The sequence below is a fragment of the Culicoides brevitarsis genome, chromosome 3 (assembly GCF_036172545.1).
Source record: "Culicoides brevitarsis isolate CSIRO-B50_1 chromosome 3, AGI_CSIRO_Cbre_v1, whole genome shotgun sequence".
NCBI lineage: Eukaryota > Metazoa > Arthropoda > Insecta > Diptera > Ceratopogonidae > Culicoides > Culicoides brevitarsis.
The window spans coordinates 20,092,446-20,112,916 of NC_087087.1; the positions used below are offsets into that span (position 1 = coordinate 20,092,446).

Here is a 20,471-nt window from a genome sequence, read left to right on the forward strand (position 1 = left end):
TGTGCCGACTTTTTGGGTACGCTTCTATGTTCTTGTATCGTGTAGTTTACTTTAAGCGTTGGAGTACAACCAGAAGTCGCTTTACGTAGATACAGTGAATTTAGTCATCCAGTTGTTTTTGTGCGATCAACACGGTAAATTTCATTTTTTTATTTTCAAATTTTAAATAAGTGACAATTATTAATTATTATTGACTGTAATTTAAAAATCGATTCCGTGTATGGAAATTTTTATTAATAACTTTTTTTTAATTACAAATACTAATCTAATCTAGTTGACAACAGTATCCTAGTGATATAATTTTGTGTTTACCCAACAAAACCTACCCAAAAAAACGATGATTACAATAAGACTATAAAAAAAATGTTTAAGATTTACTTTTTTTTTTCTTAGCGGAATCAAATTCAGTCAAATTAGAAGTGTGCATATAAAATACAAAATAATCGTCATAAATACCATCAAATATTTTTACAAGACATACAAATTTCACCAATATTATAAGATCAACGCAAAAATAAAATAGTTTTGTTGTTCACCAAATATGGCATTGCAAGGTTCACAACAACGTACATCAAGGTTGTCGCAAATGCAGGTACAGATGACTAATAATATTTTATTTTACTTTATTTAAGCTTGTTTTCTCCTTTTTTAATGGACTTCAAATGATAGAATATTAAATATTTTATATTCAAATATTTATTGAGTTTATTGCTAAAAAAAAATTGAGATACATATGTTGTTAATGTGCAAACTGTTGCTATCAAGACAAGATTATTAATCGGAAGTGAAACTGTCTATTGTTATAATTGTTTCCTTAAATAATATTTCATAACTGCGTTTGTTAAAAAATCTTAATTTAACAAAAATAATAATATTTTTCTCTATTCAACGGTTTATGTTCATCGATTCGTGAAGTTGAAATTACGATGATGAAAATAAATAAAGTTCTCTTTGCTAGAGTTCACAAGGTTATAAGTTTTACTTTGAATAAAATAATTGTGCCCCTTTAACCTATATAAAGAAACAATTATGAGAACATACAAACATTCTTACTATATTTAATATTACCACATAATAATAATCTTGATGAAGATTATGTTAGGTATAATATTTTTCCCCAAAAGAAGTATTTATATTTACAAGGGAAATAATAATTACTAATTGTCAGAGAAATACTAAACATAACCATTTTAAACTTAATTACTGAACGTGACAAAATTCAACTTCAATAATTTTTCTTTAGATATTTGCTGTTGTATTGTAGATTAATTTTGCTTGTTAAAAATCTGGATACATACATAACACTTTTATGTGCCATTACTTTGGTTATTATCTGTCACACTCTTAATTTTTGTAGCTAAACAAACGTAATAATAGGACTTTTATTGATTAATTTTTACATGCAATAAAGGAATATGTATTAATCCGTCTTTTCTATGTTAAAACAAACGCAATTCGATGAAAAACGACAGATGGACAATTTTACACAAACGGTTTTGTCGACAAAACAATATTGATTTCGCTTTAAGTTAAAAAAAATTGATATTGTGTAGAAACTAGCAGCACATGAAAGTAAATTTCTTTATAAAACTTAAATCTTAAGAATAATAATCGTTAATCAAACTAAAGGTCACAATCACTTTGTTATTACACACTCTTTATATAAAAATATTATATTTGGTTTGCTAAAATTTACTAAAATAGATATCCATATATAGCAGTTTTTTCTGCTGTAAATGTATAAATTATATGATGGAGTGGGTGTATAGTCAAACTTTTAAATTAAAATAAACTTGAATGTACTGGGCAAGGAAAGCAGCAACCAAATATGGAATCGAATTAATTTAAGCTTTACCCAAAATTGGTGGATATCGACAATTGTTGTGTTTGGCAAAGAGAGCGGATGAGCGATTTTGCTTCAAAAGCGTAGGTGCCCAAAAAGCCCACAGAAACCAACACTTCGTTGTATTGTTTAAATTGTTACAATATTGAATAATACTAAATCTATTGGAATCTATGAGTACTAAAATTATTCGACCCGGTTTTTTTTCTTCTACATGTAGCTGGTCACTTTTTTAAAAATTTCTTCATTTTTCGATTTCTGCAAAATTTTCAAACTTTTTAATTGAAACTTACCTAAATGTTTATATTATTTTATGTTATTTTTATGTCATTTTATGTTTTACGAGATTTAAAAGAATTTGTTAAAAAATCATTTTACTTTAAATAACTTTTTCATCATGTTATATTTACGCGAAACTTCCTTGTTGAGGTGTGTTTCAAAAATGTGCTAATGCTTGTTCATAACTATTTTCAATGAAACAATAATAGATCTAATACCAATATTGATATTTTTATGCTCTACGTGTACATATGTAGTTTCATATAGGCGTTAGCTGGACAATAAACATATTAATAGTCACCACAAGAGACTCCAATAAAATTTACTTCAGTTATTATGTGTTCGTGTCGTGATATACAAGCAAAAGTAGATATTTAGTACTTTCCTTTGGAAACCTTAGATAATTTTTCCTCCATCATAGAGCTTTCGTGTTAGTTATTTTTAGCGTAGTTTTACATTTAATTAAAAACGAAAAATATGTCGCACAATTTTATATTAGATGATAAAGGAACAAATCCAGGTGTGGTCAGTATGAACTTAAATGACACGTGGACAGGCAAAAGTTTCTTGGAAATCCTTGGGCATTCAAATTCTAGAACTACGTCATTAAGTTTGGGAAATTTGTTAGAAGTAAATAAATTTTATTTAACACATTTTATTTATCAATTTATTTATTTGTTTGGTAAAAGACAAAAGTATTATGAAGAACTTTTTTTTTTCAAAAAATAATATTAATGCTGTTCATTCGAATACTGCATGATGAGTGCTCATATGCTTTTAATGCTTGATTTGACTAAGAGTGGCCACAACGATGTATGTTAGTTAATGCATTTACTTGAATGTTTAATGATATATATCATACATAATACAGTGGAATGAACATGACGAATACCTAATGTGTATTTTATCGATTTTATCGTTGCTAATAGTTTTTGTAGACACGGTTTTATGTTGTATATCTACTTTGATTTTTCTTTTTCTTACTTATTTTCTATTTTTTAGATGCGATTCCAGCAAAAGCAGCAAGTCGAAAAGGAACAGAAAAAAATTGATTTATTGGGAAACTCAAGCGTACGTGTTGGGCGAATTTCTTCTAGTCATGATAAAGATGATACTAAACTGATGACTAGTACTATTGGAGCTGGAAAAGTACGTCAGATGTTTGAGGAACGACGCACAGGTGTAGACAAATCCTATCCCCTGAAGCCCATTTCGGGAAATATAGGAAAAAATCCTTTGAATAGTGATAAAGTATATAATGTTGGTAACATTGCGAAGTCAACTCCGAAAAGCAAAGCAATGAATGGAAATGTAAATCGACAAAAACCGCCGGCTCAACAAACCGATAATGAGTTTCAGAATTTAGATAGAGATCCTCTAAACAACTCAGTGTCTATACAAGCAAGGTACAATAGTACTAACCGAGTGCCATCATTAAAAAACAATAATACAACTAGCGTCACTAGCAACCAGACAACCATTAATAACAACAATAGTCAAAATGTTGTCGATAATACTGTTGTTCGAAATTTTAAACCAAATTCAACTAGTGGCATGAATAGGGTAATCACACCAACGACTGCATCAATAAACTACCCATTGAAAGAGAAAAAACCATCATTGGTAGAAACTCGAAAAGTAAGTTTTCATGCACAGAACACATAATTTATTGTTGCAAATGAATGAAGAAGAGTTCAATGTTCAACAAGTTGTCGTTACATAATTTTGCAATAAATTTGTCTTTTATCTTTGATGTTTTTTTTATATAATTTAGATTATTGGGCGACAAGACGACAAGACAAAAATATCTTCTCCCCTTCAAAGTCCTACTAAGCCCACTTTGACTGAGAAACAATCTCCTAAGAAGGCATTTGCACCACCACCAGAAGGCATGGTACAATGTAGCATATGCGGTCGGAATTTCCTTGAAGAAAGGATTGCAAAGCATGAAACGATCTGTAGTAAGGCTGCAGCTAAAAAACGCAAAGTTTTCGATTCGACAAAAGCCAGAGTAGCGGTAATAGAATCTTTAATTTGTTTTTGCAATGTCTATTCTATTTTTTTTATATATATAGGGAACTGAGGCAGAAGTTTACGTAAAAAAGGCAAATAAGGCAAAAACCAAAGCTATCGAACAAAAGGTAGCAAGCAAAAAAGGTGATTGGCGAAGAAAGCATGAAGACTTTATAAATGCTATCAGAGCTGGTGAGTAATTTGAAACTTGCAGGGGTGCACTGGTGATTTTCACTAAAATGGCCGTTAACAAAAGTTTTGATTTTCTTCTGAATATGGGCAATTCCTTAGTCCAAAATTACTAGGTCGGTTTTTGTATTCCAACCCACCCCTAGGCACTTGTTAGAATCTTAAAGAACTATTTTTATTTTATTAATTATTAAATTTTATAAACATAATAGCAAAAGAAGTTCAAGCGCATATCAAAGCTGGCAAAGATATTCGTGACCTTCCACCTCCCCCTCCAAGTGATTACAGTGATTACGTTCAGTGTCCACATTGTTCCAGAAAGTTTAACGAGTCAGCTGCAGAACGGCACATTCCAAAGTGTGCAACAATGTTACACAACAAAACAAAAAAACCCGTGGCAAAGGGAAGGCGTTAACTCGATGAAAAGCGTTTTCGTATGATCAGATGGATTAAAATCTCAATTTCGATAAAACTAAAACAAAAAATGTATTGAAGTTATAAACTCAGTATATGTACCTACTACATGTGGGCATAAAATTATTGTTTTGATGCTTTTAATTAAATTCAAGCTTTCATTAATATGATATCTACTTTGAAATAATAATATTGTAAAGAAACATTACACTATAGGTCCACGTTGGAGCCATTCTTATCCGTTTATAGTAATACAAAGATCAGTGAAACTATTGTGCCTTTTGAATATTATCGTACTTGAAATGCAAAAGAATATTTTTGTCTTGGTAATTTTTATACCATTGAAAATATGTATTTTTATTCCAGTAAAAATAAAAAATAAATTTTGCCTACTAATTTTTTTTTTTATTTTGGTTGGTGGGTAACTTTTATATCATACTGAAATTTTATTTCTAAACTCTGAAAGTAAGTAGTGGAAATCTTGATCATTTCATGATAACATCGTTAAATCAAAAATATTGGAAGCGAAAATTTGTCAGCAATTACGGAAAAGAGCAATATTGTCATTGTTTTTGCATCATTATATTTTTGTTAAAGACGTTTATTTAATATTCAAAATTTTTGATTTATAGTTAACATTTCAGTATTTTAACCATAAATGTACGAGCATTTATGAACAATATTTTATATGCAAAAACAGGTGAATAATTTTATGAAAAGTTTTTTTAATGCATTCCTGAAAATGAGAAAATGATGTTTTAAATTTCTAATTCTTATGAATGAATTGTTAGTTTTATGTGGAATATAATTTTGGAAATCGAGCATGCGCACAAAACATAAACAGAGAAGTGAAAGCATGCGAGTCAGCTGTTCTATATTTTCTCTCGAGTTCCACAATTTTCATTTTCCTCTCTGTTATTTTTTGGTGAGAATTTCTTTCAATTCAATCCAGTTCCATGGAAACAAGATAACGTTAAATCTGTCTTCAAATCTCATACAGAGGGAGAAAAAACACCCGTATTCCGATTTCAAATAATAATATGATGATTGTACCTAAATAATGTGTGCGCTTATACATGTTCCGGCAAAGCCAAAAATACTCTTTAGTGCAAATGTGAACATATACAGTGTTCATGTTGCATTTTAGTTAGACATACATATCTCAGTCTGTAACAGACAGTCGGCGAAGAAAGATGTGAATCTGCTAGAAAATACAAATAATATTGAATTTCTTGGTAACAATGTTCAAATAAATAAGAAATATTGTTAATTATTAAAAAAGACATTTTTGTATAAAATTGCATAAAATAAACATTTTGACAAATATATAAGTTGACGAAAAAATTCGAAACATAAAGTTTTCATGAAAAAGTATTAAATAGAATTAAAAATAAAACTTGAAAACAAAAGTTGCTAGTTAAGTGCGGTTTATATTACACGTTGTTAGCTTTGTTGAAACGAATAAAATAAGCTAAACGGATGTCCTATTAGCATTTTTTTGGTCCATGACGGACTTTTAACTAAAAAACTCCGGCATACAACGTAGAATAATAAATAGAACAAAAAAAAAAGAAGGAAGAAGCAGTGAAATTTGTACTAATTGTATATAATTTTAATAGGATAATTAAAAAGTTTTCTCTTCATCATCATTGTTATAACCACCATCGACCAACCGTGTTGTCAAACAATAAAGTCGACACTTTTTGTCTCTCGGAACCTATAGTAAGTTTTCATAGTTCAAAGTAGAAAGCTGTATAATTTATAATAATTATCATAAACTGAAATTAATTTTGAAGCCGACAAATAAGAGGATGCAAGAGAAAAAAGTTTGCAGAAAATTTATTAAATGACACTTTTTTACTAAACTGCAACACTTTTATGTTTGAAATGTTAAATTTATGATCCATCTTACCATCTTATCTGATTTTTGAATATCTGATTTAGGTTTTTGTTTGTTGAGATTGAATGTACTAAAGCTAGAAATTTTTAAATCTACAAAAAATTTTAGAGTCAAAGAATATCACATCAATTACAAAATATCTTTTATTTTATGACATGAACATGATTTTAGTTAAATTTTTGATACACTTGAAAAGTTTTCAATATATTATCGTTTTACGATATTCGGGAACATAGTTTGCTCTGATTTTTGAAGGAAGCATAATCTAATTTTCAAGAAAATGAATCTATTTCTGATAATGATAATAAATTTTTGCACACCTGACGTAAAACCTAGAAAATTGAAGATTCAATTTAATGGAACATTGAACCACAATTTTTGTCGATTTAGTTTATGTTCCTTATTGTTAAATTCAAGGTTTAAAGAATGAAAATGATAAAATTTAGAAAGTTTGTTTAAAAAATCAAACTTTATTTTTTAAAATATATAAAGAGGAAAATAAAGTTTTTTATTCTGTCCTACCTCTTTATCACGTGTGAATTATTAAAAAATTGTAATAATTTAAAGCCAAATTCACAAAACAAAAAGTCTTCAAATAGATTCAACATGGGATATTTTCTTTTTTTTAGCACGGCGCTTCAAAACAGCAAAGCGTAGGAGAAAAAAAACAAACCACATGCTTTTATTAGATGCCATAAATCTAATGTATCATGTATTTTTTTTTTTTTTTGCTTTGCATTCATATCTCTATGTGTCTATGGAAAATATATGTCTAACGAATAAAAGTGTCTCATCTTACAATTATTATTATTGTCTTAGACATTATTTTTAGCTATGAAAGTACGAGAGAGTCGACTGACAAGTTAAAAAATATTTTGCTGAAAACATATTTTTATATTATTGATCCCTATTCCTACTTTCGGCACAAAAAGTTTGAAAGAATGTGGAACCATTGAGAGATATGAGTCTACGAAATTTGAGAACATTTTACACGAATCAACTGATTATTATTTAATCAAATGAATACTATTTAGTTGTAATAACAATGTATTAATGTCATTAAATTTAATTACTTACTTTGTCACCCACGCCTCTTCGATTTTGTCAGGGGTGGAAATTAAATTAGACATTTTTTAAAATTTCTAAAAAAAATGAACTTGCCGTAATTTGAATTTCAAATCAAAAAAAAAATTAAAACTGTTTTTGAATTGTTTGGTAAAAATAAATTAGGCCAAAAGATTACCAAGAAATAATTTTTCTGACACTTTCGGCCGAGTCTCTCGTAATTTCATAGTTGAAAAAAATATTACTTTTTACATGCTAGGTATCTCTAATACGAAATTTATTAAATGATCGCTTTTACATACAAAGATAATAAATATGTGGAGCATGCTTTAAATGAAAAACGAAAAAAAAAATGGAAGAATTGTTGTAAAAAAAAAACAAATTGCAAATATAGCAAAATTTTCATCATCATCACTACTTTATTATTCTATATTGTTGGTTGTTTTATTTTTTATAATCGTGGAACCACTAAAAATGATTTAAAACAACGAATCTCAAATATCTGTTGTGTCAACCAAGTGTGTACCACATACAATTTTGTACTTTTTTGCTAAAAAAAAAAGTCATGTAATAAATCAAGATTTTTGGCGTGAAGTGTACCAATATACGGTGGTTCCTATTTAGAGCAGTATTGCAAAAAGTAGAAGAACAATATAATTTTTTTGTGAAAAAAAATCTACATGCAGATTTGGTCGGTCTGAAAACAACTAAACAGTTTTCAAAAATGCGCTTTTCTTTAAAGTGGCGAAAGTAGTAATTTTTTTATTTAAAAAAAAACACAACATTTTTTATTATGATAAATTTATTTTTCAATATTCTGAGATACCTTTCAAGCGTTATTGTTGTTCCGTTATTATACTAAAAATTTATATTCTAAATAAATCTTTGATATTATGTATGAAAAACAATTAAGTTTAATAAAAGGAAAAAATATGCAATGATTTGTTTTTATTTTCTGGATATACAGGAATAATGAATAAAGATATGTAATTTTAAAATAATATTATGAACATAACATTAAAGTGAGATAAAAATACTTAACTTACAGGAAGTAACGACAGCAGTAGAAGTAACAATCATTTTAACAATAATCGTATCACAAAACTTGTTGTTTTTAATGTTTCGCACCTGTGTGTATGTTGTCATTTTTTACGCACTGTTGTATAATAGAATTTAATATGAAATTGTTTGCTTTGTCATGTTAAAAGTATATATTTCCCTTCACACACATACATGTATTATAATAATTGAATCAAAAATTAATGTTATACCTAAACATACATATATGATTACACGAGTGCACTGATATTTTCGTTCACAATTGACTTTATGGTACTTACTCATAACATAATATATTTTTATTATTGCTCTTGAACTTTTCATTTTTTATCATATTATTTTTTATATATGTTGAAAAACAGTCAGTCTGTTATTACTCAATTCAAGAAAATCATCTTACAAGCAAGTACCTACTATAAAACTAACTTTTTTGTTTTTCTTCTTTTTTATGTATTCATCTAAATTAAAAGACAAATAAGTTTCCTAAAGAAAAAAAAATGTTATATAAAGACCCATAAACATACCTGCATATTACTTGATAACATGTTGTTAAAGTAATTGTACATCAAAAAACAAACAAAAATAAATTATTTTTTTTATTCATTTTTAAGCTTTAAAATAAAATTAGGTAATCAAGTAAAAAAATGAAGTAGTTTAATATTTTTTTAACATAAAATCAAATTGAATACTTTGATACGCTTGTTTTTGTGCTAAATATATATTGAGCATTTTAAGAATTTTCAGAACCTAAGTAGCTAAGTATATTAATGTGTATTTTTCCATCAAAAACTAGTATTTTTTCCGTTTAAAAAACTGTCGCTATGTTGGTCGCTTTTTATTATTCTGTGAACTTGACTAGTTTTTTCTACGTTTATCAACTTGATAATTTGGGTGTTTTGTCATTTTGAGTCATTTTTATGGTGCATTTAAGCGAATTCCTAAAAGCTTTTAAAAATTATGATGCATCCGATGCTTTTTTTTAAAGTATTTTTTGTATATGTAACATGTTTTTGAGATGAAAAAAGTATGAGTAGTTTTATATATGTATGTTAATCTTACATATGTAAACACATTTATGTCTATGACACGAAAGCAACTTGTGTATTCTTGATCAAATCATTTAACATACATTTTATCTACGTTATTCTCCAACATCATGGAAATATGTTTTTCTATAATGCTTTGACTAAACAATTGACATGGGACATCATATGCGTGAAAAGAATAGGCAATCAAAGTGAAAGCATATATTTTATGTTAAATATGCATTTCATTTTTTGTTGCTGCAAATATGTTGAGTTATCTGAAGCTAGGATGTCTTCTTATTCTCGGGAAAAATACATTTCTCAAAAATATGTTTTCGACATGGAAAATATACTTTTCATATGGAGAAAGTCTTTAAAAGAATCAGTTTTATTCGGATACGAAACGATATGGTGTTTGTACTTAGTTCAGTGCAATCACGCGTATCAATATTTTATTTTATTTCTTAGAATCATTTTGAAGTCAAATGCATAAGGTGAGTTCAAATATTATTCTGCCCTTTTTCTGCGTGAACCAAAAATGCATACTCTAAAATATTTTCAATTTTATGCATAAAAAGTAAATACGTCATTTGATTGAAAATATAATAAATACCATTCGATTGTCAGCAGGAAGTGCAAACTAATGTTTCGTCTTACAAAACTTGAGAAAAAAAACTATCTCAAGAATAAATAATAATAATAATAATAATAATAATGTGAATTGAGTTTAGAAAAAAGCTTTTAGGCAAAAGCATATTTTTATATTTTATTTTCCTGTTACTGCTTTTCACCTTTATTTCTGAGCCTGATTTCTAAACAACTTTATAAAAAATATCTACCAGAAACATTAATTGAAAGTAGGTATGTGAAATTGATTTAAAAGTTATTATTATTTATTGATATAAGCTTTTTATAGAAATTCTTTCAAAGTTAAATTAATATTTTATAGGTATACTTTACAATAAGTAAATAAGCTTTCTATTTATTTGATCTTAATTTATTTAAATTTTATTTTATATTGATAGGTAGGTCAAAAATTTGCATTAAATCTAATACCGACATTTTTATGAAAAAAAAAATTATTAAAATAATATAATATTTGGAAAAGCAGCATTTTACATAGTATGTATAATAAAATAAAAAAAAATGTTATAGAAAAATGATACTGTAAAGTAACAGTGATCTTACATTCGATTTCTACTTGATACACTTTTTATATACACACTTAATACTGTTATAAAACGTATCCTGCTACATATAATAATTTACTGTCTATTAAATAAGTATTTGAGACAAAATAAAGCGAAGAATTGATCTCACTTTTTTGTCGTCGTAATCTTATCATCGAATCAAAGCCATTAAAATAAAAATAAATTGCTATTAATCTGACATACACTGAGTAACACGATGAAATTCCATTTATTTTTTTACTACAGTAAAAGTCTTTACAAGCTACATATTTATGTACGAAATACCTTTTGCTTCCTATAATTCCATCAATTTTTTACTAATACACCCGCTGTCGCTAACAGTCAAAGCTTTTATTCATAGTAAGCTTCAGTGATTGTTACATTTTTCTTCTTTCACGTAACCTGACACATAAAAGAAGGATTTTTTCATTTATTTCAATCCTTCATTGGCGCGATTTCTTTTCATTAATACCTACATTTGATTTTATCATTTGCTCTTTTCTGAAAATATCGTTTGAGAATCCTGATACAATGTAATTACTGGGCTTTCAACCATATACACTTATAATCTTTCATTGTGTATATTATACATATTTGCCAAATATACATGATTGCGATAAACGGTTTTTCCAATTTTCATTTTCTTCCTCAATTTACTCCTTCTTTCTTACTAATCTGATATATCGTTTATTGGCATGCTGAAATACAGCGACGAGTCATCATGATTAGTATTTAATTCAGAATCGAAAGAAAGAAGTATGTATATTAGGAACCCCAAAATAAAGCAATATAATAAATAATAAATATTTATCTAAAATACGTATTGTGATCTGCAAAATGAAACTAAACAAGTTGAATTGAATGATTGAATGAATTTAATAAAATTAATTTTTATAATTGAGTATAAATATGCAGAACTATGAGTAAAAAATAATGTTCATTCTGCATGTACATAACGATCACCATTTGTTAGTCAACATATGAATGGTGATCAGTGCAATAAACAAATAAATTTAATATTACATTAAGGAAAAAAATAAAATAAAACATCTTCTTCCACCTGAGACTGACACATTAATTTTCCCAATGTCTTGCCCTTTTATACATAAAACAGTTGTTTTTTTTCTTACCCGCTTCGAGAAAAATATATTATGTTTGTTTGACATCAGTTAAATATATCGCGAAAACCTGAATGTTTTTCTGTCAAAATATAATATAGATACCAACTTTTAAAAGTTAGATAAAAAAAATATTCGTTTAAATCTGATTATAAATAAAATTTGTATTAGTTTATGTTTGAATATATTTCTACATTTGTGAAAATAAAAAATCAATTGAATGGAATATCACGCAATGTCCGTTGAGACAAAAAAAAAAGATAAGACGGCAGAGAAAATTAACATTCTCAACTCAAGATACAACATCTTGTTCTTGTATGCATGTATCTGCTCTTTTTAGTTAAATAAACTCAATATATAGTGATATCCCTTTCGGTTAGGAAAAGAGACAATATTATTGCACACACATGTATGTTCTTTTGGGACTTAAGCATCTGTCTGTTGTTTATGTTTATATTTATGGATACAACCAACAATTGTAAGGTTAGAAAAAACGTCGCATAAGAAAGAATAATCTGAAAAAGAAGAAAAGGAAGCAAATCTAAATCTAACAAGAAAAATACTATACAATAAAAATATATGAAGGTTTAGTATGTAATTTTACTAAACAAAAGGAGATATTAATGGCATCAAGATAAGGAATACATATAATTTATCTGCAAAATTAGATCTTTAAAGTTTGGATCTCGAGGAAGATATTTTGCAATACAATTTTTATGGTGTCGTTGATCTTTGTTGTCAAATTTATTTTCTCGAACTAAAAACGATACTTTGTTGATTGACTTTGTTGTTAGGTAATAGAATAAAATCCTGTATTTATTTTCAAAAAATCCCTCTTGAATCAGATATCATTATTAAAAGTGGTTCCCTGTTCACAGTCAATACCTTCCAGATAACAAATAATATGGTACCTTTAACAGAACACAAGATAGACAGATAATTTACAAGAGGAAATGAAAATAAGACCTTTGCTAGATAAAATTGGTCAAACTTCCATATATTTTCTTTCTATATTTATGTAAACATATATGGTGTAGTTGTTAATGTATAATAATCGTAACATTTTGGAATTGATCCTAGATTGCCTTTTTTTTACTCTATATATATACACACTCTTACTGACAACACAGGTGTCTCCTATTACCACATTGTTGCAATCAATTCTATTTTTTTTGGAAAACTGAACATGAGTTGCTTTGTTAAAAAGTTTCTTTGTAAATGTAACAGTTATACTAAAAAAAAGATAAGTGACATGATTCGGAGTTCGCATTACAGATAATGCCTGAAAAAAGTATTGTTATTGAGCAATATAAATATTATTATTAATTGATTTTCATGTGTATTTTGTAATATCTAATCAAATAAAATATAATGTGTTTTTACTCTTATAGTTGGTTTGACTTGTATTTAAAAAAGTTTCAGTACAAGTCTATACTATTTTCTGCACTAAATAAGATAAAACCAGAGAAATTATGTTTTTTCTTTCAAATATAATGAGTTTAAGATTTCTGATATAACTTGAAACCAATTTGTACAAAAGAAAAAAAAACCTTTTGGAATATATTTGTTTTGGACGTGAAATTGCCAAAACCATATGACCAATATATTATATCGCAGTACATGACCTGCATTTATTATTACAATTATTTATTATTTCTTCATGAAACTATTGTTATAATAGCATGGAGTATACCAGTGGCGTATTTATTTTCATAGTGATAAGGCTTCGATATAAATATACATACTTGCTATTTAAAAAGAAACCAAAAGAAGGAAAAATTGTACATCCGCCACTGAGTAAAACGTGTGTACAAAATATTTACCAGTAAAATCGAGTTTAATTTATAGCTAGTTTTTTTCTGATTACTTTTTGATGGAATCCTCGAATGTAATGTTGTCTTTAGATATAGTTTCCTTTTGTTTTTACCATATTTGCTTTTTCTACAACTTCTACATACAACAACTTGATATATACTTGACATTTATTTTCTTTACTTTTTTTTCTTTAAGTGAGCATCAAATGTCAAAACATTTTTTGTAAATACATATAAAAATATTTTTAAAAGAAAAAAATCTTGAAAGCTTTGAAAAATGTAATTTTAAAAATAACTCAATTATAGATAATATATATTTCTTTTTTTTATATAAATTGAAATAAAACAAAATTTGATTTTTATTATGTTTCTTTTTTTCTTCTTTGTATTATTCTTTGTTTTTAAACTTAATTTACTTCTACTCTCGACGAAGTACGTGTTTCTTATGACAACACTAATCAAGTAAGAGAAGCCGTTTTTAAAATATCCAGAAAATCGACATAACACATGAAAAAGTATCAAAGGCTCTACCATTAATGCATTTTCACTTTTTTATCATTATGTTTGATTTTTTTACATAATATTTATTCAAATAGTAATGAAAAAATTTATTACAAATTTATTTAAATTTAGTACACTATTACAAATTTTCGATGCTTTTAAACCAATGTATATAATTGTTTGTATTAATCATAAACTACAAAAAGTAACATATGAAAATCTTTTGAGACATATATCATCAAAAATATTCAATGGAACATTGATATTTTACAATAATTTTTAATCGTATTAACTTCAATGTTCTATCATTTGTAATCATCGATTCATGTAAATATTTCGGTAAAATAAAACATTTATTGTCGTTCTAGCTCTTTCTTGATAAATATTTTTTTTCTAAATTAGTACTTAAAAAACAACGTGCTTTCGAAAAAGATATAAAAAATTTAAATTTTATGCACCAAAAACACCTTGGCAGACAACAGTTTACCTTTTCTGTTCAAACAGTTACATATTTGTTTTTTTCCCGTCCATAAAGAAGTTTCGTTCACATATAACCAATAAGGCTGTTAAAATTCATCCAGATTTGGTTTCCTAGATATATAGATAGACTTTTAAGTTTTCGAAATAAAATATAATTTTTTAAAAATAAATGTGAAAAGTTCAGACAATGTGGCTCCATTGTTGACATACATTACACTTATTTTTTTTAATGTGTGAGTGTGTGACATGTCGCCTACATGCATTTATTCCTGGTGTTTATCTCTTTCACTTTAACATACATAGGTACATGCAACTTGGTTATACTACTAATTTATACGAATAAATAACAAAATGCATTTAGTTTGTGAGTAATAGATTTTTAAATTTGTTTTGAAACAAAAAATTGCGCTTTGATGGTTGTGTTTATTTTATGTATATGTGTACTAGTTTCGTGATAAGATATGAAAGTAATTGTTCTTATGTATTTTTGCTTTAAGATTTTTGTAAATATTTTTTTCTATATTTTCTATTTTAATGAGAAACTAGTGGAGACGACGGGTTCAGTGAAAAATCGTAGAAATGTTGATTGTTATAAATATAAAGTTATCCATATGCATGTTATTGCTTCATTTGTGATTCACTACGCGTTTCAAACGGCTTTAAAATATGTATACCTTCTAGAATAAAATTTTGGAAAGTAATAAAAAAGGTCAACCTTATAGTTCGATATAGAAAATATTGGTATAAGTAGTAGCAATATATTTTGGCCGTAGCAATATTATTAACTGGTACACTGGATCCATATTAAATAACAAGAACATATGGATTACGCTTGAACAGTTTTGAACGATGGCAACTGTCTTTGGATTTACGTTGGTTGTTAGTACTTATTAAAGCGAAAATAAAACGAAGAAAAAGGAAAAATAAATAAAGACAAAGTTTTAGCTTTTTTTCTTTTTTGCTTGTATGCTCACTTTGGCAACCTTTAAATTTTATTGCTAAATTTATGTCACAATTTACAAAAAATACAACCCTTAAATGTATTGTATTTTTATATTGTTGAGCAGATAAATTCAAAGATATTTCATACAAGTGCAAAAAAATGACAATATCAGAATTTATAAAATATATATTTTTTTTTCTAAGAAAGAACTTTTCTTCAAAAATATTTACATTATATTATATATGTAACTCATCAGTTAATAACTTCTGTTATTCACTAATTATACAATTCAAAAAATTTCTCCGTAAAACTTTTCTTCCATATCTTTATATGTGAAATTTAATATTTTTTGTAACCAATTGAACATAGGTATATTTTGTAATGTTAAAATGGTAAAAAACTTATTTCAATTTTACATGTTGAAATAATGTAAGGATACTTTTAATGGTAGATTGATAAAAAAACTCTCTGGTAAACCATTAAAAATTAAACCATACATTTTAAATTTTTTGAAGACAATATTTAAAGAAGATTTAAACACAAGAACTTTTAAAGTTCATGATTCAAAAGTTCAACAAAAATAAAAAAAACGATTTCCTATACAGAATAATTTATAAAAATCGGATTTTGTACACATTTTTAAGATATTTAATCCAATAATATGTAATGTATCCAATCACCTTAACTCAATGTGTATTACGGTCAGTTTTACATGTTCAACCACCCATCTTTGCATCCTAAAATAAATTCTCCCATAATCCTTTTCAATAAATTACGAAACCTGTCTGTCCAGTGCCCGATTATTCTACTCTCCCTTTTTCAATAAGAATAGCTTAGTTTACCATTTATTGTCTAGAAAATCCGATCAACATTATATAAACCCAAAATATTATAATAACAAGAAGCAACAACATATACAAGGCACAAATTAAATCCATTCATTCATTTATTGTGCCCCAAACCAAAATTGCAATGAAACTAAAATCCGGGCAAGATATTTCTCTTTATCTAAAAAGTGGTTACAGTTTAACTCTTCTAAAAATGTGACAGTCCTTATGCGTACAATACCAACAAACTAATGTTTACTTGTTTTATCCATTATTCGCTCTCACTTGAGCTAACTAACTTCTTGTTAATATAGAAGACTAAAAACAGAAGTAAATTATGTAATCTGAATAATTTTCACATTTTCATGTCGCATCAGCAGAACCTACGATAAACAAAAGGGTATAAAAGAAGATTTTATGTTGTGTTTAAGATATAGAAACATACACTCTTTTTGGATATACATGCACGTATGAACCTTAACACCCAGTTTCTTTTATTATCATTACGCTTTAAAAGTTCACAAAGCTCAGTGTACATGCACATTATCTTTTATATTTTAACATTATTATTATTATAAACAACAATATTATACATAAGTGTACCTATCTGTATTTATGCGTGATACTTTTGTATTTTTATTTTGAGAGTGTATTAAATTTATGTCTGCAAAATTATTATCTTGTGCTCAATATATTAGAGCACGGTGACAATATTCCTGTAGGTACGCCGCTCTTATATATTCTGCTTGTGTTTTTCTCGATGCAGTAAAAATTTATATAAAAATATTACATTTTTTTTACATGTCACAATGTTAATCATCTTGCAGGAAATCAACAGCTACATTATAGAGATTAAAAATGCTTTAGAGAAATAAAATTAAAATTCCGTACACGTTGAGCAAAACTCAAACTCTTTAATTTCAGTTTTTATAATTTAATGATTTTTATACAAATACATATCCTGTTTGTTTTTTTTTTTAACTGATAATGATAAATAAATGAACATTCTTATTCACATTTTTCGAAGTCAAAAGAAAAAAAACAATGATGCACTTAATGGATTAGCAAATATTTTTGTTATCCGGTGGGTGTGTCAACATAAAGTAATCTTTGAGCCCACATTTATCTATTTTTTTAGACCATAACAAAGCTTTACTTATAACGATTAATCCTTCCAAAATGTATTTTCAGTTGTCTACTTTATCAATTTTTTTCATTACTATATTTTGCATTTTCCTCAATATTTAAAAATTAACCTTCTTTCCGTCTGTAATAATTAGATAATATTGTACAAAACAAGTGAAAGCAAAAATATGAAATTAATTAACATTTTTATAAAATCTTTAGCATATTGCATAATCTCTACCAAATAAATCAAAATGCGGTTTTATCTTGTCAATAAAGATACACACATTTCTTAAAAATAAAACATATACGAAGTTCTTTAACTATTTCTTGTATCTTTCTCCTTTATTTTAGTTTTGTCAACGACTTCAGAGCTAGAAAAAAGAAAAATCTTGATTTAGTCAACAAAAAATAGAAAATAAGCAAAAGCAAATTGAAACCATTGGAAAATAGATACATTCATTTATATTGTTGTACTGTTAACACAAAAACAAAAGAGTAAAACTTTCTTATAGACATTGACTACAGTGGACGGCAATGTAATGACAAAAAAGCGGAAATTTGTATACGGACAGCTCAATATTTTTAGTGTATATTGTATAGTTTTTGTTTTACAAATTGTTAGTGGTAAGTCCTAATTTTGTTGTCATTTGTTCATATTCAACTTTTTGTTTTCAAAATGATGTATGAAAAACGAACGAAGGATATTTCGTAATTAATCATTCCGTCAACATACACTTATAATAAAATACATACTTAGCGTGAATCATTCAGAAAAGGTCTAACAGAATATTTTCTCTGTTTCTTCGTCCCTTTTTTAATGTACATTCTTTCAATAATAAAATGCCTTTCAATAGTTATTGGACTCCAAGGCTTAAAAATATTTGTGCCTGAAGCCGTTATTGTTCACAGTAATGTTACATTAGCTTGTCAATACGATTTAGAACAAGTAAGTGAATTACGTATGATAATTAAAGAAAAATAGTAAATCAAAGTCGTTTATTTTGCAGGCATCTTTGTATTCAGTGCGTTGGTATTTCGAGTCTGAAGAATTTTTTAGATACGTCCCAACAGAAAAACCACCTGGTCGAAAATTCTTTGTGCCTGGTTTGGTTATTGATGTAAGTATCCAAGTTGTATTTTTTTTTTCAATATTTTTAACTTATTCATTTAAAAGTTGGAAAAGTCCGATGCGACTTCAGTCACTATCAAAGATGTAACGAGAGAAGTTGCTGGTTTGTATCAGTGTGAAGTGTCTGAGGACGCGCCACTTTTCCATACAGATATAAGAAGTGCAAAAATGCAGGTTGTTGAATTACCAGATGCAAATCCAGCTATAACACTGGTGAAACGCTTTTTGATTCCGTCAGAAACATTAAAGGCTTATTGTACAGTTGGCACCTCATATCCCACTGCCAATATAACATGGTATATTAATGGACGAAAGGTAATATCATCTTTTTTCGTCGTATTAAACTTTAAAATGTATATGTTTATTCATGTTGTAAGGTCTACAAAACCCCGCATCAACGTATATCAATTCAAATATATGAAAACAAAGGAGTAACTTCCAGTTTGGAGATTTTTCCACTTTCACAAATTTTGCAAGACATTTTTCAATCTACCACAACCTATCAAACCAGTTTTGATATATTGTGTGAGGTATCTATTTTTCACATTTACAACAAAAATGCAATGGAACGTATATTCGTTGGTGATCCATCGGCATCTGTCTCTCCAAATTTATTGAATTGGGAAGATGCAACACATCCCCTACGCAATGGCAGTAAACTTATTATTTCTAATATTTTACCGATTTTACTTGTTATCCAGATCATCAAGAATGTTTGTACTATGCCTATTTTGTGACGTTTTCAAAAATTGTGTCAATAATCAAGAATAACAAATAAAATGTTCAAAGAATGAATCGGAATTCAATTAACAAGAAAGTTATCTTGTACATTTTTTTGTGTCAACCACAAATCATTTGTTGTTCTTAAAAATAAAAAAATTTCTAATAGGTGAGTGACAAAAACCTTCCAATTATTAGCAATACATTGTAAACAATATTATCGTTAATAAATGATTTGTTAAAATAATTTTTAATCGAAAATTAAAATACATACCATTACGCCTGTATTCCATACTCATTTCAATATTTTAAAGAAAATCACGCATAAAATACTGAATCCAAGTACTAAATCTACTCTCTTGAAATTAAATTTAAAAAAAAATATATAAGATAAATCTCTTCTTCTAAGTATTCTGTTGTATATAATGAAATTTTATAAGTTGTGCAAGGCAAAATATTTGAATTCATTTAAAAAGCAAACAAAATGAAAGATAAGTTTTACGATAGAAAATACCTTAGAGTGTATTAATATTAAAAATTTCATAAAAAAAAAGAAAATGAAAATCTTAAATAAGAAAATTTGTAATTTAATTTACATCAAGAAAATTTAAATAAAAATATATACAAATAAATGGTTATAAAAAAATAAAATGTATTTCATATACCTAATGCTTTTTGAATTTCAGGCGAAAGGTAAGTTAAAAATTAGTTTGAACAATTTGAAACAAATTCGGTGAATAACAATTTTTTATGCATGATATTTTTTGCTTTTGTTTTGTTGTGTCAACTTTATCAAACCAAAAAGAAAAAATTGCTGAAAAAATTTCAATGCCA

General features: G+C 27.0%; 2 protein-coding genes across 2 annotated transcripts; both read left to right on the forward strand.

The window, feature by feature from the left end:
* The first annotated feature begins 285 nt into the window (after positions 1-285).
* LOC134834650 (zinc finger C2HC domain-containing protein 1C) lies at positions 286-5,074 on the forward strand. Its single transcript, XM_063849387.1, has 5 exons — positions 286-592; positions 3,125-3,760; positions 3,897-4,139; positions 4,198-4,327; positions 4,537-5,074. Exons 1-5 carry the CDS (start codon positions 542-544, stop codon positions 4,737-4,739), a joined length of 1,263 nt encoding a protein of 420 aa, XP_063705457.1. The 5' UTR covers positions 286-541; the 3' UTR covers positions 4,740-5,074.
* Positions 5,075-5,943: 869 nt separating this feature from the next.
* On the forward strand, positions 5,944-19,916 carry LOC134835041 (uncharacterized). The gene is made up of 6 exons (XM_063849892.1): positions 5,944-6,460; positions 18,140-18,412; positions 18,643-18,734; positions 18,796-18,906; positions 18,963-19,232; positions 19,295-19,916. The coding sequence occupies exons 2-6, from the start codon at positions 18,328-18,330 to the stop codon at positions 19,652-19,654; spliced, it is 918 nt and encodes a 305-aa protein (XP_063705962.1). The 5' UTR covers positions 5,944-6,460; positions 18,140-18,327; the 3' UTR covers positions 19,655-19,916.
* Positions 19,917-20,471: the final 555 nt, after the last annotated feature.

Bases quoted from the DNA above. Each gene is read 5' to 3' on its own strand.
- LOC134834650 (XM_063849387.1), top strand. From the start codon at position 542: ATGGCATTGCAAGGTTCACAACAACGTACATCAAGGTTGTCGCAAATG. The intron at 3,761-3,896 runs GTAAGTTTTCAT...TATATAATTTAG, and splicing joins CATTGGTAGAAACTCGAAAA to ATTATTGGGCGACAAGACGA. The intron at 4,328-4,536 runs GTGAGTAATTTG...TAAACATAATAG, and splicing joins TATAAATGCTATCAGAGCTG to CAAAAGAAGTTCAAGCGCAT.
- LOC134835041 (XM_063849892.1), top strand. From the start codon at position 18,328: ATGACAAAAAAGCGGAAATTTGTATACGGACAGCTCAATATTTTTAGT. The intron at 18,413-18,642 runs GTAAGTCCTAAT...GCCTTTCAATAG, and splicing joins TGTTTTACAAATTGTTAGTG to TTATTGGACTCCAAGGCTTA. The intron at 19,233-19,294 runs GTAATATCATCT...TCATGTTGTAAG, and splicing joins GGTATATTAATGGACGAAAG to GTCTACAAAACCCCGCATCA.